This window comes from Osmerus eperlanus, chromosome 10 (assembly GCF_963692335.1).
Source record: "Osmerus eperlanus chromosome 10, fOsmEpe2.1, whole genome shotgun sequence".
NCBI lineage: Eukaryota > Metazoa > Chordata > Actinopteri > Osmeriformes > Osmeridae > Osmerus > Osmerus eperlanus.
In genome coordinates this window covers 7,545,886-7,571,773 of record NC_085027.1, presented here as the reverse complement: position 1 = coordinate 7,571,773, position 25,888 = coordinate 7,545,886, and the positions used below count along the sequence as shown (strand labels likewise).

Sequence of the window (25,888 nt, the reverse complement as noted above, 5' to 3'; positions counted from 1 at the left end):
TGAGAAAGGGAGAAAGGGTGCGGTGGGTGATGGGGGGCCAGAGAGAGAAAAGAGAGCAAAAACTGACTTGTAGAAATATAGACATTTTAAAGATGATTGGACTGAAACATTCTTGGTAATGGTCTTACTGTAGACATAATAATATGCAAAGAACAAATATGTCATGCAAATCTAGTGTTGTGTTATACAGCTTGAATGGGTTAAAGTAATTATGATATTGGCTATAGGCTAATTGCAAGAATTTATGAGGGGGGAGGGGCGGTTGTTTTTTTGGCAGTGCCTTTGGGACTTTTGTTCTGAAAATCCAGGGTCTCTTTCTTTGTCATAACGTCACCGATATTCATGAGATTGGCAGGCCACCTGTCGAGCGAGCTGCGCTTTAAAGCGGCAGGACTGACACAACACAAGACTCCCCGCACACATGGCACAGGCTGGGCGCGAGCTGACGTCTTCATTCTCAGCAAGGATAACAAGAGAGTCTGCGAAGAATAGAGTTTGGCAGGGAGGCAAAGAAGAACAGACAGAACAGCATAGTAACAGAGGTGAGCTGTAGTGTATGATGTTCAGTTTATGTGAACAAAAAGGTATTTCCGAGCAAAACCAGTGATGCGTGGTAGGTCAACAACCGAGGAAAAGATCAAGACAGAAACAAGCGCTGTGTGTAAAGTCGATCTGAAAAGACTCAGAGGTAAGATAAATATGGACTACAGTGGGTGTATGTAGTATGTGTGTGTGTGTGTGTGTGTGTGTGTGTGTGTATGTTTGTGTGTGTGTGTGTTATAGGGTTAATAGAGAGCAACAGGTTTTTGGCATAGAACACATTTTATTTTATTTTACTGTGTGCAAGTATTCATTATGTTGTCAGTTAATGTATGTAGCCCATTATTGCAGGCCTAACTAGATGACTTCAAAATATGTCTTTAGCTCAAGCGTGCCTAAACTGTTAAAGGAAAAAATGAAAATGTCCTGTTCATGTCTTTTATTGTCAGGCGGAGATGCGATGACAACAATTACATCTATTTCAAACATTTACAGTTCTTCCACAGTTTATTATTACGCTTTTTTGACTACATGTCAAATGTACGGGCTAATGTACAATCATGCCGTTTTCATCATCATATGCTTGCAAAACATATATCTCCTTTTCTATTGTATTTTATGCATAATGCATGTACATTCATTCTATTGCCTTCAGCACCCATGTAGTGGACAGCTCCCTACTGCATGGCGCGGTACAAAAATAACCGCTGCTAAAAAAACTTACTTACGAAACACTCGAAACAAAACACAACATTACAAAAGAAGAATCGACATATTAAGTCATACAAAAGTGGATCCCTCTTAATTTACACTGAATTACAATGAATCTAGAACTCTAAATAAAATTCTGCTCAGACAAATATAGATATTTTTAAACCAGTGTAAATCTGCTGCATTGTTGCTGGTCATGTTTATTATGTTTTGTTGTTATCGGCCTAGTTCTCGTAAAATACCAAAAAAATATATAAAACATCAGTCCATGTAGCTTTGATGAGGGAGTCTTTACAATGGGGGTTTATCCTTGTGAGCCCGAGGCTCCCTGAAAGCTGAACAGATATGTTCAGGCAGGGATGCAGCTGCCAGAAGCACATCATGTGAAATTCAGTCTCAGCTCTAACCTTGAAGAGGGCAATCTGCTTCTGAAAGAGCAGCTCTTTTGAAGCGCCACAGGATACAGAGAAAAGACGTGAACACACACACACATATACACATCAAAACAAGACTGACTGTGTGTGTGTGTGTGTGTGTCTGTGTGTGAGATAAATAGAAAGAGAGAGAGAGTGGAGGTCATTTAAAGAAAAGTATTTGAAGTGCAACAGTCCCGGTTTCTGGATACTGAATGTGTAGACTGGTTGTGTGGGTCCCCATGGAGCAAGGAGACAAACCTGGGCCTCTGACTTCATCAGCCCTTCAGGGCAGTGAGGTGCCCAGCCGCACACTACTGCTACTCCTGCTGTTTTAACAGAAAAACAACCAGAACAGATTCAGTCTGCACAAAATAGGTTGAATACAATTGAGAAAAAAAGAGATAGAGAGGAAGCAAGATCGTTTTTATCACTCAGCCCCCTGAGTAGTCTGCTGACAGGAGGAGAAGAATGGTGAGAGAATATTGGAGAAAATATAGAAAAAAAGAGAAAAACTGAAAATAAAAATGAGACAAATAGAAAGACTGAATTCCACTTTCAGAATGTTTTCATGTGAATATCATTGACTGTTGTCATTTTACTGGCACAAAAATAACCTGTTGATTGTAAGTCCACAAACAATAATGGCCATTTCTATGCCTCTACCGTTCCAGAGAATTGCCTTGTAAATGTTGCAAATCCATCTCAGCTGTGGAGAAGGATTCTTGGTGCGGGACTGTAGGAATAGATTTTCATGGTTTTCTGAAGCAGAAGGGATGAAAAAAGTGTTACCAGCAGTGTCAGAATAGAGGGAGGTGAGGACGGAGGTGGGGATGGAGAAACTGAGAAATTGAGGGATGAAAGAACGGGGGATGGGGGGGGCAGTGGTCCAGTCAGCCAGCAGGGTGGATAGCTAAGTCAAACGGATGAAGAGAGAAAGAGAAAGAGAGAGAGTAAGAAAGAATGCTAAAGAGAGAAATAGAAAGAGGGAGAGACGAGAGTAAAGGAGGGAGAGAAACGAACAAGTCAGAGGCAGAGCCCTACTTAAGTCCTAGAAGTGTGAAACGTGTCAGATCTGAGCCCAGATGGAGGGGTTCAGCCTATGAGGCGACAGCGTGGCTCCAAGCCCAGAGCTGAGCCTGACTCACACTGACTTAGAGCACCAAATGCATACTCTCTCACACTGATGATAGCTGTACCCCACAGATGCCACAGTAACTACTCACACACCATTGGCCCTCTGCTACATACTCCCCCTCCCTGGATATCCTATTCACACCTACCCATCCCACACCCCTCTCCACACCTAAACCCCACATCCCATCCCCCTATCCTATAGCTGTGTACGTTCTCCTTTCACCCACAAGAAACCGTTTCAGCTATGACACATTCACCCTCATCCCTACCCCCCCCCTCCCGCCAAGCTCCACCCCATCCCCCATAGTGACACCCAACCACCTGCATCCCTATCATCCCCTACCTCCCCTATCCTCCCCTACCTCCAAACCACCATCATCCTGTCCCTTCTTCCACCCCACTCTGTCCAAGACACACCCAGAGAGAGAGTGTGTGTGTGTGTGTGTGTAGGGGGAGGGGGGGTCCAGAGCCCCCTACCGGGGCAGAACTGTGAGGGTGAGTCACGAGGCTCCAACTGGTCTTGAGGCCGTGGCAGCAGCTTGGGTCTCCTAGTGGAGCTATAGATCCCTCCCCTGCACATGAACAAGAGGTCACTCTGACAAAAATCCCACCGCCCAACCGCAGGACATTTAAGTGCACACAATCAGGCTACAGGTTAACGTGCTCTTACTGGTTATTCCACAAAATTTCGTTTTTGTCTGTTACTGTCTTTTTTAAATGTGATCAAATGGTAGACATGGGGAAGAGACGGAGATCGGTAATCTGATGTGTATTGACCCAAAGGTGTTTGAATCTGATTTTCTATTTACTAAATGCAGTCAGACAGCCTGAGGAAGATATTCTAGTAGGTTCACAGTCAACATGTGTACCATAAAATGTACCATTATAAAAGTAGATGTTTCATTTAAGTTGTTTTCACATTATATTAAAAGTAGCACCCAGTCACAGGTGAGACAATGATACTGTTTCACACTGAGATCCTGTTAACTGAAAAGGCACTCACTGTCTTATTCTCAAAAAACATACATGTAAATTATGATTGGCCCTGCAACAGGAAAATTCCCAGAAGATGAAAGTAATTGTGCGCCGGCATTCGGAGGCTGTCGGTGTAGATATAAAAAGAAAATAATTTGGTTGCAATTACAGCAGCAGTTAGTGTGCACTGCACGCCTCCCCAATCACTTTACTACAGTAAACAGGTCCCTGTACGTGTCCCTGTCATGGGATACATGGTTCTATTCTGACTGTATTTAAGAAAGGATTTCTGACACTTTGACAGGCGTGAAGAAGAGGAGCGAAGGGATTTTTCTAACAACAATCCTCTCATCTCCGTAATAAAACAAACTGTGCTGCTTTCTCAACAGAGATGCCAGGGGAGGCATGCTTGGCTGGCAGAGAGAGGCGGCGCTTAGCTTCACTCAACGCAAGCAGGGCTGGGAATCATGTGGGGTCTCCGGTGTTCTGCTCATCATCCCTCATCAGCCGTCAGGTCCCAGACAGGTAGACATGGTAACATCCTGTAATCTGGGTTAAAATGCCATCTGTATTTCATCTTCGCCTGTCTCTCGGATGTTGTTCTGTCAGTTTGTGTTGAACTGTATTTTACGAACCATTTACTGTCACTTCCAGGTAGACAGCACAGGGCTCTGCGGGCGCAGAGCTGGAGAACAGAATCCTGGCCTGGGGAAGATGACTTAGAGAGGGAGATAACACACGCACACACAAAAAATATTAAGGTTTATTTAGAGATGGTGGTGATTCATTAGAATAACATCTGTCTCCATACGTCCTGTCAGTAATCAGGTCTGCTCAGCACCTGCTGCAAAGAAACACAACTAATGAAATGAGAGGTGAATAAAAAGCCATTTAAGAATTTCCTGCCATGTTCCCTTATGACGGGCCTGTGATGAGCTGCTGAGCGAGGTAGAAGGTGAGGGCAGGGAGCTGCCTTCAGGGCATCATTATTCTCAATCAGAGTTATTGAATTAAAGTTCCCCTCATCTTCATTTCACTCGTATTCTGAAAGACTGGAATGTTTTTTTTTACCACCCGACTGTTGATTGTTTTGCCTTGGGGCGGTAAGTTTTATCTCTGTACGCCACACTGACCGCACGCTGGTGCAATCCACCAGAGTTGACTGGAATCTGAATTTATTTTCCAACAGTACATTCAAGAGATTGTGTGTATTATGTACATATTTTTTTTAGTTTTCAATTAAATATATATGTTGTACCATATCTACAAAGCCCCCACCACCACACGTTAACCATGTGCAACAAACTGCACCTAATCTGCAAAGCTGTATTGAAGAAATATCCACATTTTTTCTATAAAAATATACACATGATACATGTTTCATACAGCCTTTAGGTCCAACATAGAGGCTGGAGAAACATGATTTTCTCAATCTTTTCTTCTAATCTTTTGTCGCCCTTTTATAATAACGCAAAAAGATGGAAAATTGCCAGCGATTTATGAATCCAAGCCGTCCATAATCACAGACGCTCTGTTTGAACATTAGTTTCCATTCAGATGCCACAAGGACAGAATTGGCCCCAGCCCCTCTGCCTGCTGTGTCTCCTTCCTGTAATTGTACAGAGAACAGGCCTTCATTTGAGTTGGAGAGCATAATTCAACTCTATTTAATAATGCATTACCATTCTATGCTGCACCTATTACGTCTACCCAGATTCTAGCCAAAAGTAAGAGGAACATATTCCAACCTTTTTTCTCTCATGAAGTCCTCAGTAAATGTGTAAATGGATGCAGAGACAGGCTTGGGTATCTTGAGAGAGTCTCTTATATTCACACCAGCAGATAGCCCCATTACACTTAATATATATTTAATTGGGAAAGCGTATTTGATCCAAGTCAATTTCCCCATCACAGTGGGACTCGTAATGTAATGCATTACCCTGTCAGAGGCAGAGAGGAGCAGGCTACCTTCCCCTCCAAACCTGCCAAACCTGGCCCTGATTAGCCTTCCTTTACAACAAGATCCTATTGTGACCTCAACCTTTGTTTGTGATAACCCATGCAGTTCCTTATACAAAAGCAATGAGGCCAGGTAACCTGAATATGTAGGCTAACCATGTCTTCATACTCCAACCCGCCAGCCCCTGGTAATATAAGTAGCTGGGGTGATGAAAAAACGTGTTGAGGCATGATTGTTAAATATTCAGAGATATAGAATAATGAGTCAGTGTGTGCGTATGTGAGGGTTTTGTGTGTGTGTGTGTGTGTGTGCATGCTTAAGTGTGGGTGTATGCATGTGTGTGTGTGCTTGTGTTTCTGTGTGCCAGGGTGCCTATCTTGTTGGGAAGCAGAGAGAGTCCTAAGGACAAGAAAACCGACCGCTCCCTGATACAAAAGGCTCAACAGTAACAATATTACCTCAGAGCAGGGAGGCCGATTATCCCCAGTCCCCAGCTCAGACTGTCTGTCTCAGTGGAGGTAGACAGAGTGTGCTCCACCTGCCGAGATCAATGGGCGATCGTTAAAATAGCCACAACGGCGCTTCACATTGACATGTTTAAAATTCACAGCGCCAACTGCTTTTCAGCTCACTTGGTTAGTAGACAGAAGTAACGTTCTTTGATGAGCATAGCTGTAGATTAAAAATCTGTTCAATCCAGTCTTTCTGGGCACGCATTAAATGCCAAAAATGATAGAATTTTAAATTGCCTTTTGTTTCAACTCTTTTAATCAAGGGATTTGTTAATGACTGTTAAACAGAGTTTAAAAAAATAAATCGTAATTATTATAGGGCTAACCACATGCTGTAAAGACCGGTGCCTCCTATCTCTCTTGGTTATTAGAGTCATGGTTGGAGCATTTACAAGAACCTCCCTCCTCCATTGATGTGTTTTTATGAGGCACTGAGTGCAGTAAATGCATCGACTGTGGCCCTTCACAGCACCAAGCGTGGAGGGGGGACACAGGTGACACTGTGGAAATGAAAGAGAATATTATGGATTTGGGAGGCTCTCTGCCCACTCATCTGAAAGGGCACTAGGGATTTAGTACCATGGCATTATTAAGTCCAGCCCACTGTTTGTGAGGGCGGATCGGGGCAAATGCTCATAACAGTAACACAGCACAGTAGCCTCAGAGGGTCTCAGTAACTTCTATTTGTTCGTTTTTTATATTTGTGACAATCGACACAGGTGATTAGTAATTAGCATTTGCAATGCAAATGTAATTTGCATGGCTTTTAATGTTCTCTTTCTTCTTCACAGGATATCTGACTCCTTACAACCTGACACCACACCCTCACAAATGTGACATTCAAGCAGACATCTTCTCCAGACATCCCTACAGGAGTGATCAGGCCACAGTTTACTGTAGAGCATTCAGATTCAGACGGGGTTCTGGACACTCTGGAAGACTAGTGATTTTGTTGTTGTAAACACAGCACCCAGACAACAAGTCACAGTCTACCTCAGTGATCAGAATATTCTCACCTACAGTAAAAACTTCCCTCAAACAATTGGTAGGGGAGAAGGTGGAGAAAATATATATAATAATTTGTGAACAATTATGTTCGGGTTTACTACTAATTGAAAACAAAAATGTCTAATAAACTTAATTTATTGTTATGTTAAGCTTCTGTCAATTTTTTCTGTTTATCCTTAATTTTCTTACATTGATTGTTAAATTGATTGTTAAAAAAATAAAATTCAATTTCTGAACATTTTGTATTTTTTATTGCTTTTCAAAAGTGTATTATTGTTTGCCTCTCTAAGCACCTTCCTTCATTGGCAAACAGAATCATTTAGATATATTAAAAAAAAAATTATAATGTGAGTTGTTTGTTTCTTTGAAGCCAATACAAAGGGACTTTGCTAACACACCCTTTAGCGATTTCTACTCTAGCCTCGCTGAGAAGAGCCCTTAAACACTAACTCATCCTAGTAGGAATTGAATTACACTCACGATGGCCTATGGCATTCAAAAAGAGCTGTTTCGGGATGCTGAGTGACGAGATGGACAGATATGAAATGGAGGTCTAATTAGAGCAATTTGTAATCGCTTTTTTCGAGGTTATGAATATGCATCTCAAATAGGGAACAATGGGAGTGGGTGTTACCTTCAACTCTCAGGGTTCGGTGTAGGATGTTTCCATGGTTACCACCATGGCAACCTTTACTAAAACACCGATATCAGGCCTCTTAGAACAAGTCATCATGGAATACTCTATGATTTTCAAGGCCTTGAGAGCCATTGTTGACTAAACTCAGCAACCCTCTTAGGATGCTCTCTGGGTGCTGCTGTACGGGTTATGTGTTTGAAGAATATGCTACTATGACACATAAACATCAATAAACAGACCAAGAACGGCCTGGCAATATCGATGTGTGCACCTTTTTGTAATAGAACTGCACCCAAATTAACAGTTACCCAATTATACCTAATGTTTTTAAATGCATCTGGCCTCTCCACATTCCAGAAAGATTCCTAACTAATACTGACCACTAATAACAAGTTCAACTGACAGAAAAATGGGTGCCGATATATTTTGTATTGATTATTGGATAAAGGATACGGTTTCCCAACATGATCATTCGTTCAATCTACCCTGTGCAGGCCACTGCGTGACGTCACCACCCCCCAATCCAGAGTGCCCCGGCCTGACTGACTCCCAAAATTATGTGCTTCTGTTGTTTTGGATAGCTACCTTGGAAGATAAGTTTCGTAAGTTTAGAAAGTGAGTAAAATTAATAAACATAATGTTTTCCAATTCACATAATATTGAACTTTGCATGCACTGTGCACATATTCAATTGAGACATCTTTATTTATTAGTGTGCAAGAGAAAATAACTTGTGTATGTTTAGCAAGACGGCTAAAATGAGCAGCAAGTAAGTTAGAGCTAGCTAACTAGCTTTCTAAGCTAGCACTGTTGGATTCTGGTTCTACTTTACCGTTAGCCTAGCATATAGCTATTTTCCTCATGTTTTCAGCTATTTTAACAATCTATACTCTTTATTTATTTAGTTATTCGTAACCGGAATTCATTTTGGGGTTAACTAGCCAGCTCCCCAACCAACGTGCCACACCGAAATAGTCAAATATCTAGAAAACTAGTTAGAGGTAGCTTCTCCAGGGATGATGCTTCACAATATCGACATACAGAATGCGGTGTGGTTAGTTATCAATGCTGGTATTAAACCAATAAAAACATGATAGTTGCAGCATTTGCTAGATTTTAATACTAGAATACAGCCCGACATTCAAATGAATGCTCCGCGTATGTCCTTGCATGCATTACTGTCTTTTGTGCTACTCTGTTGTTGCAACTTTGATCTTGTTAGCAGCAATTAAAGTCATAAAGAGTGAGTCTGTGTCCTGATTTTCCTTATGTATGAATAGTAAACATGTCTGATGAGTCTTGGTTTCTCCCTTCTCAAGTGGCCCTAAGATGACTGGTTGTTTTCAGCATCTGACCATGAGTGAAGATTTGGAACCCTGACCTGCCTGCAAACCATCCAGCCAAGCCAGCCATGTCCCCCAAGGTACCTGGTGGCCAGGGCAGGCCAGAGGACACTGCAGTGCAGGTCGCTGTTCGAGTGCGCCCCCTTCTGCCCAAAGAACTGCTGCACAGCCATGAGAGCTGCATCACCGCTGACCCCGAGCAGTGCCGCGTCACACTCGGTCACGACCGACACTTCGTCTGCGACTACCTGTTTGAAGAGACCAGCTGCCAGGAAGTAGTTTACACTGTATGTGTCCAGCCTCTCATAGAAGCTTTTTTTCAGGGCTTCAATGCCACAGTTTTTGCTTATGGACAGACTGGCTCTGGCAAGACATACACGATTGGGGAGGCCAACATATGTGAGTTTCCTTATGATTTTACTACCTTTTTGCTGATTTCTGTGATCAAGTAGATCACTTTATGTGTGATGTAGCTCACAGGGCAGCCTAGAGATGCGTGCCTGCGTATGTCTGATGACATGTGATGAGGAGAGACAGGCAGTGTGTTCACACCCGTTAGGGAAGCCAACTGCACTTCCTACAATGCAGCTGCCACGGTCTTGAAGGAACAGTCCACACCAGACAGGCTTGCCATCTGAGCTAATTGTGTGTGCGTGAGGTGGCAGAATTATGTGTGGTTTATGGGTACATTAACACAGAAATGTGTGTGGAGGAGTTGATGTGCGTGTGTTTGTGAGTACAGTGCATGTTTGCGTGAATGTTTGCTCAAGTTTGGTATTCATCACAGAGTCTTGCACAGTTTCAATGTAAGTAAATAATTACGGAGGATGAGGCCTGTTTATTCCCGTAGCCTCCTTCAGGGATGAGGAGCAGGGAATCATCCCCAGGGCTGTGGCTGAGGTCTTCAAGCTGCTCGATGAGAACGACCTCACTGACTTCTCCGTCCGAGTGTCCTACCTGGAGATCTACAAGGAGGACTTCAGAGACTTGCTGGAGGTGGAGACGGCCAGCAAGGACATCCATATCAGGGAGGATGACAAGGGCAACATTGGTATGGATGGATAGAAGGATGGATGGATTTTTTAATAGCCAAGGTGTTGATGTATTATTCCGGTTTGGGTATTATTATCTGCTGTAAGGGGTAGTTCAAGTAATGATTTGTGTGATATTGTGTCATTTGTCTGTCGTTCCTCTGATTTTTATTTTGAATGTGTGTCTCTGTCTCTCTCTGTCTCTCTCTCTGTCTTCAGTGCTGTGTGGGGTAAAGGAGTGTGAAGTGGAGGGTCTGGATGAGGTCTTGAGCCTTTTGGAGTCTGGGAACACAGCCAGACACACTGGCGCCACCCAGATGAATCCCCACTCCAGCCGGTCGCACACCATCTTCAGCGTGCTCATGGACCAGCGGCGGGGGGGCCTGAGGGGCCAGGGGGCCCCCACAGGATCCGCGCTTCACGTCCTATCATCCAAGTTCCACTTTGTGGACCTGGCGGGGTCGGAGCGTATCCTGCGGACTGGGAACACAGGAGAGAGGCTGAAGGAGAGTATCCAGATCAACAGCGGCCTACTGGCCCTGGGCAACGTGATCGGAGCTCTGGGAGACCCCAAGAGAAGGGGCACCCACATACCCTACAGGGACTCCAAAATTACCAGGTACAGCAGGCACTCTGTGGACTGCTATAGTAACAGTAGAAGAAGCAGTCACCCAGCTAAAATGGTGCCACTGCATGTTCTGTTTATTAAAAAAGCAGCAATAAACGGCACATTCCCGTAGAAAATGATTCTGGTAAAAAAAAAATATTTATTCATTTTTTGGGGTCGTGATTTCAGTGAAGACCAGTGACAACGTTTGCATTGTTTTTATCCCGTTCTTCCTCTAGGATCTTAAAAGACTCTCTGGGAGGAAACGCCAAAACGCTGATGATTGCCTGCATCAGCCCCTCCTCCTCCGACTTTGACGAGAGTCTGAACACTCTCAACTACTCCCAGCGGGCCCGGAACATCCAGAACCGGGCCACTGTGAACTGCCGAGGCGAGCCAGACCGCGTTGAGGGGCTGGAGCAGCAGATCAGGGCTCTGCGCCGCGCCCTGGAAAACCGCCAGCGCTCCGAGACACGCATCATCACTCGCTCCGACCAGGACAGACGGACACGCCACGGAGAGGGAGAGATCAGCAGACTGCAGGCTCAGAGTGCCCACTACAGGACCTGCACCGACAGTGCATACAGGTTGGCACATCGCACACACGCACTATAAACAAGCTGGTGCGAAACGCGTGTCGATGCATTGCCAGCAAATGATGTGAATCGCTCGTTTTCTTGATCAATGTCACGTTTGCCTGTGTGCGTCTGTCGCCAGGTTGCTTGGGGAGCTGCAGTGTGAGGGGGCTCTGAGCGCGGAGCAGGGGGGGAGGGTGAAGGAGTGGCTGTGTTCGGTGGAGGAGGAGCGGAGCGGCCTGACCACGGCCTCGGGGCCTGACAGCGGCATAGAAGGGAGCTCCACAGAGGACAACTCTGCCCTGAGGAGGGCCAAGGCCGCCGTCAAGAACCAGGTACACTTCAGTATAACACACGCACATATCAACATTATACGCATACTCATAGGCACACACACAGGCCCACACAAACATATTAACATGTATGAGCTTGTGGATACTGTGCACATACTCATAGGCCCACACTTCCACACAAACACATACTGAGGGACTCACAAACACGGCCCAGGCTGAGTGTCAGATGCGGTGATATCTCTCTTGGGGTGTCTCCAGGGGTGTGAGGCTGTGGGAGAGGACCGTGAGCGGGGGAGAGAGGGAGACGGAGAGAGGGAGGAGAGTGTCGCCCCGCTCCGCTCTCAGGTCCAGCAGCTGGAGAGAGAGAACACAGACTTCCTGGCTGCACTGGAGGATGCCATGGAGCAGTACAAACAACAGGTCAGGCCCTGCCTTGAACCAGTTCAAACCCTGGCCACACCTCCCACAGTGCCACCTGAAACCCTGCTGAAAACTCTGAAACGTTTGCGTAGTTGAGACTTGGGTTTGGGCCATCATGTTGTGTGTCTTGTTCTCAGAGTGATAAGCTGCAGGAGCAGCAGGATCTCATAGCGGAGCTGCAGTGTCTGCTGTCTACTCCCGGCGTGTCGGGGCTGGGCCTAAACCTCCGTCCACGCCCCCACACTGCCCCCATGGGCGCCACACGCCACGCCCACAACGGATTTGCACCCGGACAGGTACCGCCAGTTTATTTCTTTTATATATATATATTTTAATATATATTCCCAGGGGGATTTCAATTAGCACTTGGCCATATTTCTTGCTAACAACAACAACACTTGATAAAGTCCCCATAGACTGGAGTAGGAATGCACCTGGAACAGAGCCATCGTTTCCACTGGGTTCCAGGCTGTCTAAGAGTGTGCTTCTCCTTTCTGTCCGCAGGCCAGCCCAGTGGACTGTGTGGAGAGTGATCAGGACCACTATGGTTACGGTTACCCTTCCTGTAACCTCAAGGTCATTGGGGGAGAAAGGAGGGACGGCGAGGAAGAGGATGGCCATGTGTCTCTGAACCGGGACAGACGGAAGTATGCACCTTCTATCTTCCCCTTGCCTGCTCCCCTCTCTTCTCCTCTTTTCTGCTCCCCTCTCTTCTCCTCTCTTCTACTCCCCTCTCTTCTCCTCTCTTCTGCTCCCCTCTCTTCTCTCTTCTGCTCCCCTCTCTTCTCCTCTCTTCCGCTCCCCTCTCTTCTGCTCCCCTCTCTTCTCGTCTCTTCTGCTCCCCTCTCTTCTCCTCTCTTCTGCTCCCCTCTCTCTTCTCCTCTCTTCTGCTCCCCTCTCTTCTCCTCTCTTCCGCTCCCCTCTCTTCTGCTCCCCTCTCTTCTCCTCTCTTCTGCTCCCCTCTCTTCTCCTCTCTTCTGCTCCCCTCTCTCTTCTCCTCTCTTCTGCTCCCCTCTCTTCTCCTCTCTTCCGCTCCCCTCTCTTCTGCTCCCCTCTCTTCTCCTCTCTTCTGCTCCCCTCTCTTCTCCTCTCTTCCGCTCCCCTCTCTTCTGCTCCCCTCTCTTCTCCTCTCTTCTGCTCCCCTCTCTTCTCCTCTCTTCTGCTCCCCTCTCTTCTCCTCTCTTCTGCTCCCCTCTCTTCTCCTCTCTTCTGCTCCCCTCTCTTCCCCTCTCTTCTGCTCCCCTCTCTCTTCTCCTCTCTTCTGCTCCCCTCTCTCTTCTCCTCTCTTCTGCTCCCCTCTCTTCTCCTCTCTTCTGCTCCCCTCTCTCTTCTCCTCTCTTCTGCTCCCCTCTCTTCTCCTCTCTTCCGCTCCCCTCTCTTCTGCTCCCCTCTCTTCTCCTCTCTTCTGCTCCCCTCTCTTCTCCTCTCTTCCGCTCCCCTCTCTTCTGCTCCCCTCTCTTCTCCTCTCTTCTGCTCCCCTCTCTTCTCCTCTCTTCTGCTCCCCTCTCTCTTCTCCTCTCTTCTGCTCCCCTCTCTCTTCTCCTCTCTTCTGCTCCCCTCTCTTCTCCTCTCTTCTGCTCCCCTCTCTCTTCTCCTCTCTTCTGCTCCCCTCTCTTCTCCTCTCTTCTGCTCCCCTCTCTTCTCCTCTCTTCTGCTCCCCTCTCTCTTCTCCTCTCTTCTGCTCCCCTCTCTCTTCTCCTCTCTTCTGCTCCCCTCTCTTCTCCTCTCTTCTGCTCCCCTCTCTCTTCTCCTCTCTTCTGCTCCCCTCTCTCTTCTCCTCTCTTCTGCTCCCCTCTCTCTTCTCCTCTCTTCTGCTCCCCTCTCTCTTCTCCTCTCTTCTGCTCCCCTCTCTCTTCTCCTCTCTTCTGCTCCCCTCTCTCTTCTCCTCTCTTCTGCTCCCCTCTCTCTTCTCCTCTCTTCTGCTCCCCTCTCCTCTTGTTGGCGCTATTCTGTTTACTGATATGTGTTTTGCCATGTTTGTAAAGTGTCTTCTCTTTTTTGTTAGACAGATGAACCAGACATTGTCCAAGCGGGAGGGTGTGTCAACAGCAGGGAGGGGGTTGGGCTCTCAGCCTGCATTATCAGAGCAGCTGCCCACCTCCTTCTGCACCAGACGACCATGTAAGACCCCCGGCGGGACGCCCCCTCCTGATCAATACCCCACTGAGAGACACATTCTCCTCCACCGGTTCCCTGAATGGATCCCGCTGATCTCTCTGTCTCACGGTTAATCATAGTTGTTATTTGCCGTTTGCCTGTCTGTCCGTCGTGTGTGTGTGTGTGTGTGTGTGTGTGTGTGTGCAGCTAACTCCAGTGTAGGTGAGAGCTCGGTGGGTCTGGGGGGGTCGGAGCTGGGGCTCATGCAGGCCCAGCAGAAGATCAGGGAGCTGTCAGTCACCATCCGCATGAAGGAGGAGCTGATCAGGGAGCTAGTCAAGACAGGTCAGTACACACTTTGTTAACAGCCCCTCCTTTCCTCCCCCCTCCAATTGCCTCCCCCCTGTGTGTGTGTGTGTGTGTAAATCTAATACTGTGATTATCTGTGTGTGTAGGTAAGGACGCGCAGGCCCTGAACAAGCAGTACAGCCGTAAGATCGTGGCCCTGGAGGGCGAGGCGGAGCAGGCCCGCCAGGAGCTGCAGGAGGCGCAGCGGCAGCTGCAGGAGCTGGAGCGCCAGGAGAGGGAGAGCAGCGGCGCCTCGGACCGCACGCGCGCCCAGGAGTGTCGCAGGAAGATCGCTGCCGCTCAGAGCAAAGTTCAGGTCAGACTCCTACGCCCCGGCCGCATTCAGAACCGGACCCTGAGGCTACACAAGGACACACACACACATACAATCAAACACACCACTCACACCTCACACATACACACACACACACACACACACACACACTGACACTCTCAGAGGAGATAGACCCAAACAAGTACACATATTGGAGAGAAAGAGAACATGCAGAAGCAGAACTCAGGGGTAATTCAGGACTAAACGCCCTCAGCAGCTGAACCAACACACCTACACAACTTAACCCAGGGTTAAAGCTCCCATCAGACTCATACATATGTAAGAAGATCATTATGTTCAACTGTGTGTGTGTGTGTGTGTGTGTCTCTGCATGCTTGCTGTGTGTGTGCGCTTGAACCTGTTCGGATGTGTGCAATGTGTGTGTTTTGGTCTGGCCGGCCCCGTCCCTGTGTGTGTGCGACTTGTCCCCGTGTGTGTGTGTGTGCAGGTCCTGAACCAGCGTCAGAGGGCCACGGCGCGGCTGGCGTCGCTGTCGGCCCAGAGCGAGCGGCGCGTGGGGGAGCTGGAGCGCAGCGTGCAGAGCATGCGGCAGCAGCAGGAGCAGCTGCAGCGGAGGCTGCGCCAGGAGAGCCAGCAGAAACGCCGCCTGGAGACGGAGATGCAGAGGCGCACGCACCGAGTCAAGGTGCCACGCCGACGGGAACACACACACACACACAGATGTGTCACACGCTGACACCGTGACAAACTCGCACACCGTCTTCCAACCTTTTTCCCCCTCTATCTGTATGTGCCTTTTTTCTTCCCATAACACTCCATCCCTTTCTTCCTCTTTCCTCCCATCAATCCCCCTATGCCTCTTATCTTTTCATTTCCACCCTCCATCCTGTCCTCCCTCACCCTGCCCTCCCTCACCCTGGTTCCAGGAGCTGGAGATCAAGAATGAGCAGCAGCAGAAGATCCTGAGGATAAAGACGGAGGAGATCGCAGCCTTCCAGAAGCAGCGGCGCAGCGGCAGCAACGGCTCCGTCATCTCCCTGGAGGAGCAGCAGGTGACTCCAACACGCCTCCAACACGCTTCCAACACGTCCAAATCATTGACACAGGTTTAGAATGTGTTTGTTACATCTGTAACATGTCTAAAACTCATTTATAACCATTCTTCCATAATATACAACAACAACAACAGGGACATACAAAAAGCCATCTTTATCTCTGTTCCAAATATGGCCTCCAGTGTCTTCCAGGGAAGCCAGTCACCCACTCTATGACTATGTTCAGTGAACAGTCCCTGGAGGGTTGGGAGAGACTCCTTTCCCGCCCGGTAACAGTGCGTTTGTACGCTCTGTCAGGCACTTACACGCTCTGAGCTCCATGAGGGGAGAGTCTATGGGCTGCTTCCTATATGCATGTCTGAGCTGGTCCTCATGTCAACACACACACACACACAGTCTTGCACACATACACACCTAAACACATTCAGGCACATACACAACGCACACACACTTCTCACACTTCTCGTTCTCACTCAGCCTCTCGACTGTGGCTGCCTGTTTCAGCCTGTCTCCCTCCAGCGGTCGTCCTCGTGGCCGTCATGATGAAGTGTTGAGGACCAGGCTGCCGTGTTAATGGGGATCAATACATGGAGTGGCTGGGGAGGCAGTCACTTGTGGATGGACAGTGGTGTGTGTGACGAGATGCGAGGTTGTTTGAGTGGTTACACATTTGCTTGTGTGTGTTTTCACGTGCCAGAAATGGTCTTGATCCCAGTGTTGTGTGTTTCGAGGACCACATACATCTAGTTTGGTTCTCCTGAGGGATGAGGTCTAGTTCTGCGTCTGGGTGCTGAGGGTTTGGGTCTGTGTCCTGACTGGGTGTGTGGTGTGTGCTGGGCAGAAGATCGAGGAGCAGAAGCGCTGGCTGGACGAGGAGATGGAGCGTGTCCTGGAGCAGAGGAGGGGTCTGGAGGACCTGGAGGGGGAGCTGACCAAGAGAGAGGAGATCCTCTTCAAGAAAGAGGCTCTGCTGCAAGAACGCAGCGGCCTGGAGACCAAGAGGCTACGATCCAGCCAGGTACCCACACACACACACACACTCACTCACAATGAAATCGCACTGAGGATATGAAAAATACAGCCATCCTGTATTCCTAATACATTTATGGAATACTAGAAGGCTGCAGATGTCTTTGGTCTGCCTGCTCTCACCCTCTCTCTTCCCCTTGCTTACTTCCTCTCCCTCTCTTTCCCTTTCCCCCACTCCTCCACCCCCACCCCACCCCACTCCTCCACCCCACCCCCACTCCTCCACCAGGCCCTCAGTCAGGACCTGGTGACCCTCTCAGGGCGTATCGAGTCGCTGGAGCGGGAGCTGAGCGAGAGGAACGGCCAGCTTCGCTCTGGCAGCGCCCAGGACTCCCAGCAGATCCGCCAGGAGATCTCCAACCTGCGGCAGGAGAAGGACACACTGCTGAAGCAGAGGGTGGAACTGGACGACAAGCTGAGACAAGGCAGCCTGCTCTCACCTGAGGTCAGCACATACACACACACACAGTCCTACAAACCCACGTCCTAGACACACACACGATGAATACAATCCTACACTATCACACACAGAGACACAATTGTGTGGCGTGTGTAGTGCTCTCCACCGTGGTCTCCTCTGGTGTGTGTGTCTCCAGGAGGAGAGGACTGTGTTCCAGCTGGACGAGGCCATCGAGGCTCTGGACGCAGCCATCGAGTACAAGAACGAGGCCATCACCCAGAGGCAGAGGCAGCTTCGAGCCTCGGCCAGCATGCTCTCTCAGTGGGAGATGAACCTCATGGCCAAGCTCAGCTACCTGTCGGCTTCCGAGACACGAGCCCTCCTCTGCAAGTACTTTGACAAGGTGTGTGCGTGCATGTGTGTGTGGATTTAGCTAACACCACTAGGATGGGCTGGAAATATATTCCTGCTAGGTTCTGTTCATCTGGAGACCTGCTATCGAGCTTCAGGTGTGCATGTGTGTATGTTTCTGTGTGTGCATGCTGGTGTGTGCATCACCTCGTATGTTCATCCCTGTGTTGTGTGTGTGTGTGTGTGTGTGTGTGTGCGGACAGGTGGTGTCTCTGCGCGAGGAGGAGCGTAAGCTTCAGCTGGCCCTGGCGGATGTGGAGATGCGAGGGGAGGAGCAGCAGAAGCTGGTGCAGTGGCTGGAGAACGCTCTGGAGCGCTCCCAGCTGGACACAGACCGCCGGCTCACCCAACAGCAGAAGGAGCACGAGAGGAGCATCCAGCTCCTGCTCCAGCAGTGCCGAGGTGGGCAGCACGGAGACACACACACACACAAACACACGGAGAAACACACACAAAGACACACAGAGAGGCATACACAAACACACACAGATACACACACAAAAAGAAACGCATGGAGATATACGCACACATGCACAGAAACACAAAGAAACACATGGAGATACACACAAAGAAACACATGGATATACACACACAAAGAAATAAACTACACACACACAAAAAGATCCCTCCCTGTTAGTTGATTTTCCTGTCAGCGTGGTGTGTCTACCGTTCCCTCATGGCGCCCCCCGGCTCACAGCAGGTCAGCGCCCATCACGGTCATTATCTCCTCAGGTTGTATGTACGTGTGTATGCGTGTGTGTTTGTGTGTGTGTGCCAGCTTCTGCGTGTGTTCGCTTCCCACTCATGTTTACCCTCCTTCCCCGCAGAGCAAATGGACGGGGGCCTGGCGGGCCGTCAGAGGCAGTACGAGGGCTGGATCCATAACCTCAGCAAGGAGCTGAACCTCTACAAGACAGCCAACCTGGAGCTGAGCAGCAGGCTGAGGGAGCTGTGTGGGCTGGCCTGCTCGCCTGGCGACCCGGGCAGAGGTAGCACACTCCCACATAACACTGGGTCTGAATGAACTGGTCTGCCCGGCAACACAGTTGGTTGGAAATTACAAGTTGTCAAATCCAAAATAGCTTCTGCCACGTTTTTTTCACAACTTTGGTACAAAAGCCTTTGGTGGGAATCCTATTAACACTGTTTATTCAGTAAACATAAATGTATCTGTCATGGGAACTGTAATGTAGCAGCATCACCCTTAGGCAGTTTGAAAAGGTGTTGTTGTAGGTAATGTTGACGTGACTATATAATATAATATTATATTATATAATAAGCTTGACTAAAAAATCTGATTTTAAATGCCCAGGGGGTAATGTTATGTGAAATGATTCTGCAACATGGGGTATAAGATTTATAACTGTTATCCTGCCATGTCATTTTGCTAATGACAGTGTTTGTCTGTGTTTGTGTTCCCCAGTGCTGGGCTCACTGGGCTCTGAGGGGAGGGCAGCAGGCTGTGGTAGTGTGGAGAGGCTGAGCAGAGGCCCAGAGGACTGCAGCCAGAGTGGGAGTGGAAGCGGGAGTGGGAGTGGGGAGCCAGAGAGACCCCCCAAATCCAGAGAGGAGATGAGGGAGCTGGTGAACGCACCTCTACCCGCCACCTGGAGGCGCTCTTCCCTCCCCACGGAGGACCCCTGCGGCATGGAGGAGCTGCAGCTCAGGGCGACTGGCGAGATGCCTGTTCACCGTGTGGTACAGGTGGGCTCGGGACCCTGGGGGGGCACCCCCACCCTTCCACTGGCTAAGTCCAGGAGAGAGTCACGCAGATCCAGCCTCAATACCGGACCCCTCACCTCCAACAATACAATCATTGATGTGAGGAAAAACCCAGTGTAACAGATGGATTCACAAGCCAGAGCTCAGTTTGGGGAAAAACATTTATTGTTGTGTTTTATTCTCACTATTGCCATGATCATTATAATGTTGTGTTTGTTAAGTCCCCAAGTCATGAATCTCTGCTTGTTTTTCTACATATGCTGTAAATGTTGAAAGCCCACTCATCTCTATTATCATGCACTTTTACCTAGTATGTATCCCTTTATATTCACAGATTACACATAATGTATAATTTGTCTTAAACCATTGAACTCTATTCATCATTACAACTGTTTTCAATGTTATAACTTTAATAAAATTTGATTTTTTCTCTAGTCATCCAGGTTTTTACTGTCACTGCTTGGGTCCTATGGATACAAGACAATTGTTGTTGATGCATAAGATGATTAATTTTCAATCATAATCGGCCATAAGACAGATAACATTAGTTTGATGACAATTTCGTGAGAGAATAAAAATCGAGCTAGCCAGGAGTCGAACCTAGAATCTTCTGATCCGTAGTCAGACGCGTTATCCATTGCGCCACTAGCCCGCTTCTCGGCCATCAGCCTAATTTGCTTTATAAAGATGCATATTTATGTGACGTCACTGCTACCGCATTGTTCAGCTGCTGGTTGTACATGTCCTCATGTACAAACCATGTAGGCTACAAAACAATTGGACAACATATTCCTAAAATGTAAATGCTGCAAGACCATTAGACTCAGAAGTAGCCTAGTTTTCTGATTTTTTTTCTTCTTATCTCTTTTGCTCAATCATCAAACACTCGTAGAATATAACCAAGAACCTCAGGAGCTTTGGAGAGGTCTAGGCTACAATTGGAGGTATACTACACAGTCTATCTGTGAAAGGATGGTCGGTAAAATTCGTCCATTTAATGAACTCATACAAACTCTAGATGGCGCCAGAGGACTAACTACTACGCCAACTAATTTACGTAAATTAAACGATTGAATTCCATAAACGTAAAACTGCGACGATGTAGACTGATTGCAGGCCTTAGAGGTAAGAATACATCTCAAGCGTGTTTTTGAGGATTGAGGAATAAGGCTGAGTTCTTATAAATCTTATAAAATCATATGAAGGAAAACACTGTAGGCTTTATTGTTTTCTTCTATTGTAAGCCTACAGATAGTCTTCTTAAGGCCTAAAGTTTATTCAAATAAAAGCCGTGGGAGATTAAAGAAAAGAGACAGAGAGCGAGAGAGAATCTGTGTGCGTGCGTGCGTGCGTGCGTCTGTTTGTGTGTGTGTGTGTGTGTGTGTGTGTGTGTGTGTGTGCGTGTGTGTGTGTGTGGGTGTGTGAGAGAGAGAGAGAGAGAGAGAGAGAGAGAGAGAGAGAGAGAGAGAGAGAGAGAGAGAGAGACAGAGTGCGTAAATGCGGAAGTTGAGAGAACCGGAGCCAAATTATATAAAGGCCATGGCATAGTTAAAAGTAATTAGACCGTTTTACGGGATTAGTTATCAACATTTTATAATATGCCGTTTTACCATTGTGAATCAGTAGAGAACGCATTTACATCTGACGCAGAAAAGCCTCATACAATGGAAACCGTAGTCAAATGCATTCAATTAAAACATATAGGCATTAAATAGCTTATCATAAAAGCAAAACCTTTTAATTCAATATTTCTTTGTTGGAAATATTATTATTATTAATTTGGAAACATAGTTCATGGTTCTAAACCATGGCACTGAAAATCTTCAAAAAATTATTAAATTGCCTATACGCTAAGCTACAATGTAGCCTAATTGTATGAACGTATTTTTAACGACATAGGTCGACATAATGCAAGATATATGCTACCGTTTTATTTTAATTAAATAATTATGAAACAATTGCATCAAAACATCCCAGAAGGCAATTCAAGATCAATGAATCATACAGCTAGAGGCCGCTATAACCCAAGTCATTCTGGGTTTGTTCACGCACTCGTCACTTACAATGACGTGTTCTTTTCAAGCTCATCGCCCAAGCGACAACAGGCGTTCATTAAATAGATCAAAATGATTCAATATCAAAAATAGGTGAACCCAGAGTTTATGGTGGTCGATTAAATTAACACATTTTGGACTATTAAGCCTGCATCTGCTTTGAAATTTAAGATACAAGTTACATTTGAGTGAGTGCCCTAAATTTGAAAAAAGAATTGTGTATACAGGTTTCGTTTTATAGTCTAAGGCCTGTATAGGCTTTGGCTAGGCTACTTTGTGTTTTATCGGGATTTAATTAAGCTCATAAATTCATTTTCTATTCAGTCTGAACGTATTGACTTTGTATTGTCTGTGGGAACAATAGGTTAGGCTAATAGGCTTGTAATAGGCCTGCTTGTAGGCTAAACATACGATCACTTCATATAACCTTATATGACTCTCTGACCCTCTGTAAATGAAGAGACCGGACACTCGTGAAAGGAGCACTTTGTAATGAGAAAAGCCCATACAGGTTAAAGGTCAAGAACTGTCCCTCTCATTGCGCTCTCGTGACACTTTGTCTCGCTGATTCAGTCGCTATTCCACCCCCAAAAAATAATACCCCCATACTACACCCATTCTATTGTTTTAATAATTATTAGGCCTAATACACATTTCATGAGCTGTCGGTTGTGCTCGTTTCACAAAATCGGACACCAAGTGAATAGGATATTATAGGCTAGGCCTACTTACGCCCAAAAGGCTACATGAATATTCAAATTCAATAACTTCACATTCAAAAGCAAAACTGTGCTATGCTTTTTTTAAACATAGTGAATGGAATTTGATCTAAACTGTACTTCTTAATTGCAATTAATTGGCTGGCATAGCCTATATGAATAGCTTACTCGAAATAATTTTGCTCCAGTTAAAAAAAATATCAGGGTTACAGTCCCGGTTCGATGTCTTTTTATCCTACATTACAGTAAGTCCTAGGTCCTCTGCCTCCAATTACTTAGCCTACATTAGGCTACCGACTTAACTTTGCTGATGATTTTTAAGACATAAGGCATCGAGATATCAACGGAATATCAAACAAAATTCACAGAAACAAAGCCTTGGAGTTCTGTGTGATAGTGTGTGAATATCTCGTCTGATGTAACTAGTCAACATTAAAACGTTTATCTATCAGAAGGCCTATCATGGTCAGTAAAATACTAAATCTGCAACCACTATTTCTCACACGAATGGCTTGGTAGTGGGACCTACATCTGTGAGTTAACAACACAAACAGACGTGCTATAAATATTTGCAAACCATTCAGCAATAAATTAGCTGCGTTAAAATATGCAAGGAATACACATCTAATTTTCTTCGCTGCTCGCTCACTTGTTTGCTACCACGAATAAATTCAACTGAGATTTAGGAAACGTTGGCTATAACGTGGATTCTCACAAATGAATTTGATGTGAAAGTGAAGGCTGCATGGATTGTACTGAAGAAGAAAGGCCCTATTTTGCACGAAGAGCTAACACGTCATGACCCATAATTGTACTCAGTCGCTAATTGTGTGAGAAGCAAGCATTTCGCACGCACATACGCACGCACACACGCAAACACACACACACACACACACACGAACAAACAATCACGCACACAAAGATGACTCTTATTAATTGAGATCATGTAATAAGATCCACTCTTGCTCACACACCCTCACACACAAACACACATGTACACAAACTAATGAATTAACAAAGTATGTTGAGCTATATTGCAATAAAGCCTTTTGACAACCTTGAGAACAAAATCAGAGTTGCAGTAGCAGGGATCTTCATTTAATTCATGCAACATTAGGCTAGTATAGGCCAAAATGGAAAGTTAAGTAAAAACGCCACAAGACTCCTCTGACATTCGTTAAAGTACACACACACACACACACACACACACACACACACACACACACACACACACGCCTCACTTGCACCACACACAGGCGCTCACTCCCCTAAGTATCTGATTGGTCACTCGGCAGCTTGCTTCTGATGTGACGTCACTGCAGGCGAGAACTGTCAGAGGATGAGGCAAAAAGAGAAAAAAGTCCAAGCTTTCAGGTTAGAGAGAGGAAAGCATTGAAGACACAGTGAGCCTCAAAAGGATACGGGCCACGGTGGAGCGCGATCAGACTCCAAATGAATAACGGGACAATCTATTATCACATTCATTCGATGGAAAACAAGTGACGGCGCAAGGAATCTTCTTGCCTCGGAAATACAGAATCTTTTGAAATAGGATGATTTCGCGCAGTCGTTCGTGGTTCGAGCATCGACAGCACCGTTTGTAAAGCAGCAACTGCGCCCGGGAGCTCTGCCACGGACATTGTACGAAGACATTTTATCGATTTGTGTGTACCTGTCCTCTGTTCAGAGTTTAAACAATATGATACCGTTCGTCTCAAAACTAATACTAATCCCCTCTACCGGAATCGACACCGTTACCTTCTACGTGATTGTTCTGTCCTTCTTTTGATGCAAAGGATCACGCTATTTCTCACTCTGAAAAGTAAGAGTATTTTATTAAATTCTAGTCAGCATCAGTTTTGAGTAATATAGCTAAGCCCTGTTATGTAGGCAACAACTCTTACAAATTGCAAAGACACTTGACATTTCTTCCAGATGAAGCACAGACTGTATCCTATAGACTGCTTTTGGAGCGTTTCTCTGTATTCTAAAAAGGATTTATGAATAGTCCAATGGTCTAACAAATGAACCTGAAAGTGAGAAGTGTGCAGAGGCCATCTCGACACGCGGCATATATATGTGCTACTCTCAGTGTCAACCTGTCTGGCTTCAAACTGGTGGAGCTGACCCCGGTCTTTCGGCCAAGGCCACATTTAGGTTACTATAGCAGTCTCGACCCATCCCGGAGGAGACGAGAGGTGCAAATTACTCCCCTTCTAAAGACAGCGGGCCAGGAGAAGTGGTGCGATTGTGTGAGCTATCGTCTAAAATTGACAAGGCTATATATTATTTGAAGTTTTGATGAAGAAGCGTCTGTCACTCTGCCTACCGAAGATGTTTTGATACATGTAGCTTTAGTAGGCTATAGCCTATCGTAATATAACGCTTTAACGAATCGTGCCTTTGCTAAGTTGGAGCATCCTCGTTTTCAGAGCACCACAGGAACAGGAAGATAAACTTCACTCTCCCCTGAAATATTGAGTGTATAGCCTATGAACTAAATGTTGAGTACTTCTGTCTACTGCTCAATACATGCTATTGGGTACTTTCCCCAATTAATGGCTATGACGCAATACGTTTGATAACGGGGAACGTGAGTTCATCACAGGGTTGTTAGTAAAAACATGCGCAGACAGCTGATTGTTAGGCCTATAACAAGTCAATTAATTGTGTAGTCAACTATATTTTACAAAAGTAAATGTTCTCCTTTCGCTATATAACCTAGTTTTTTTTTTTAATTAGTAGCCTAAATTTGAATAGTTTACACAGTAGGCTAAATGAATGATGATAGTGGAAAATGTTAATGACACTAGGCCCATATGGCCCTGTTGAGTATAGGCTACCCTGCCCTTTGAGATCGGTGAAGGACAAGGTGAAGGAAGTTAAGATATAGGCCAATTTAGAGTTTGGCTTCGTTCATATAGGCCTCGTGAACTACAGTGTGATAGTTAATCAGATTCTTGTCCGATGTGGATCAAGCCTACTAGCATGAGCTCCAGTGCTAGTTTTATGACCTAGTTTTCACACTCTCCTGTTAAATTCACGCAGAAATTCAGGCCCAAAGGGCAGAAGCCTACAGTTAGCAGGCATTAAAGGCCCAAACTGGTAATATGGTACCCGTAGTCAGGCTGGGGATAGCCTACAAGATCATTAGGATTTAAATTATGCAGGATTTTGAGGGGCTCCCGGAAAAGGCGGGAAGCTTGTTACACTTTCAGACCGGGAATATTTTAATGATGTGACCATGTGCGAGAATAGCCTAACTCAATGAGATGCGGATAAGGAGCTCTTACTCAAATTCCTGTCCTACGTGATTATACTAGCCACATGAGTGCTGGATCAAGATGATCTGTTTTGTATTCAAGCATAGGCTACTTCTGTATAAGCCTTTACTTTACATGTCATTGCTTGTGTCGGGACACTGGGAATAGACTAACGCAACATTAACACCAATGTAAAACAAATTCCCTTTCTTCCTTTATGTTCATAGGTGAATTACCTACAGAAAACCGGCCCATGCACGTCTACAAGAAGACAAAGAGTCTGTTACTATCTTTGGTTATCTAGCTGTATGAGTGTTACTCGGCCGTCATAAA

At 46.2% G+C, this 25,888-nt stretch overlaps 1 protein-coding gene and 1 non-coding gene across 3 annotated transcripts; one reads left to right on the top strand and one right to left on the bottom strand.

Annotated features, from left to right (window-relative positions):
• Positions 1 to 8,372: 8,372 nt before the first annotated feature.
• On the top strand, positions 8,373 to 19,951 carry kif7 (kinesin family member 7). Of its 2 annotated transcripts, none has more exons than XM_062471369.1 (20): positions 8,373 to 8,508; positions 9,213 to 9,635; positions 10,087 to 10,287; positions 10,487 to 10,886; positions 11,114 to 11,461; positions 11,592 to 11,784; positions 12,001 to 12,162; positions 12,300 to 12,458; positions 12,667 to 12,809; positions 14,168 to 14,283; positions 14,467 to 14,604; positions 14,715 to 14,923; positions 15,390 to 15,587; positions 15,829 to 15,954; positions 16,802 to 16,975; positions 17,216 to 17,431; positions 17,583 to 17,789; positions 18,001 to 18,199; positions 18,625 to 18,786; positions 19,221 to 19,951. In XM_062471369.1, the coding sequence occupies exons 2-20, from the start codon at positions 9,305 to 9,307 to the stop codon at positions 19,637 to 19,639; spliced, it is 4,101 nt and encodes a 1,366-aa protein (XP_062327353.1). In that variant the 5' UTR covers positions 8,373 to 8,508; positions 9,213 to 9,304; the 3' UTR covers positions 19,640 to 19,951. The 2 variants fall into 2 exon arrangements, with proteins under 2 accessions (XP_062327353.1, XP_062327352.1); XM_062471368.1 differs by having other exon boundaries at positions 16,799 to 16,975.
• A 147-nt stretch (positions 19,952 to 20,098) lies between these two features.
• trnar-acg (transfer RNA arginine (anticodon ACG)) lies at positions 20,099 to 20,171 on the bottom strand. Its single transcript has one exon. It is a non-coding gene; the product is annotated as a tRNA-Arg (tRNA).
• Positions 20,172 to 25,888: the final 5,717 nt, after the last annotated feature.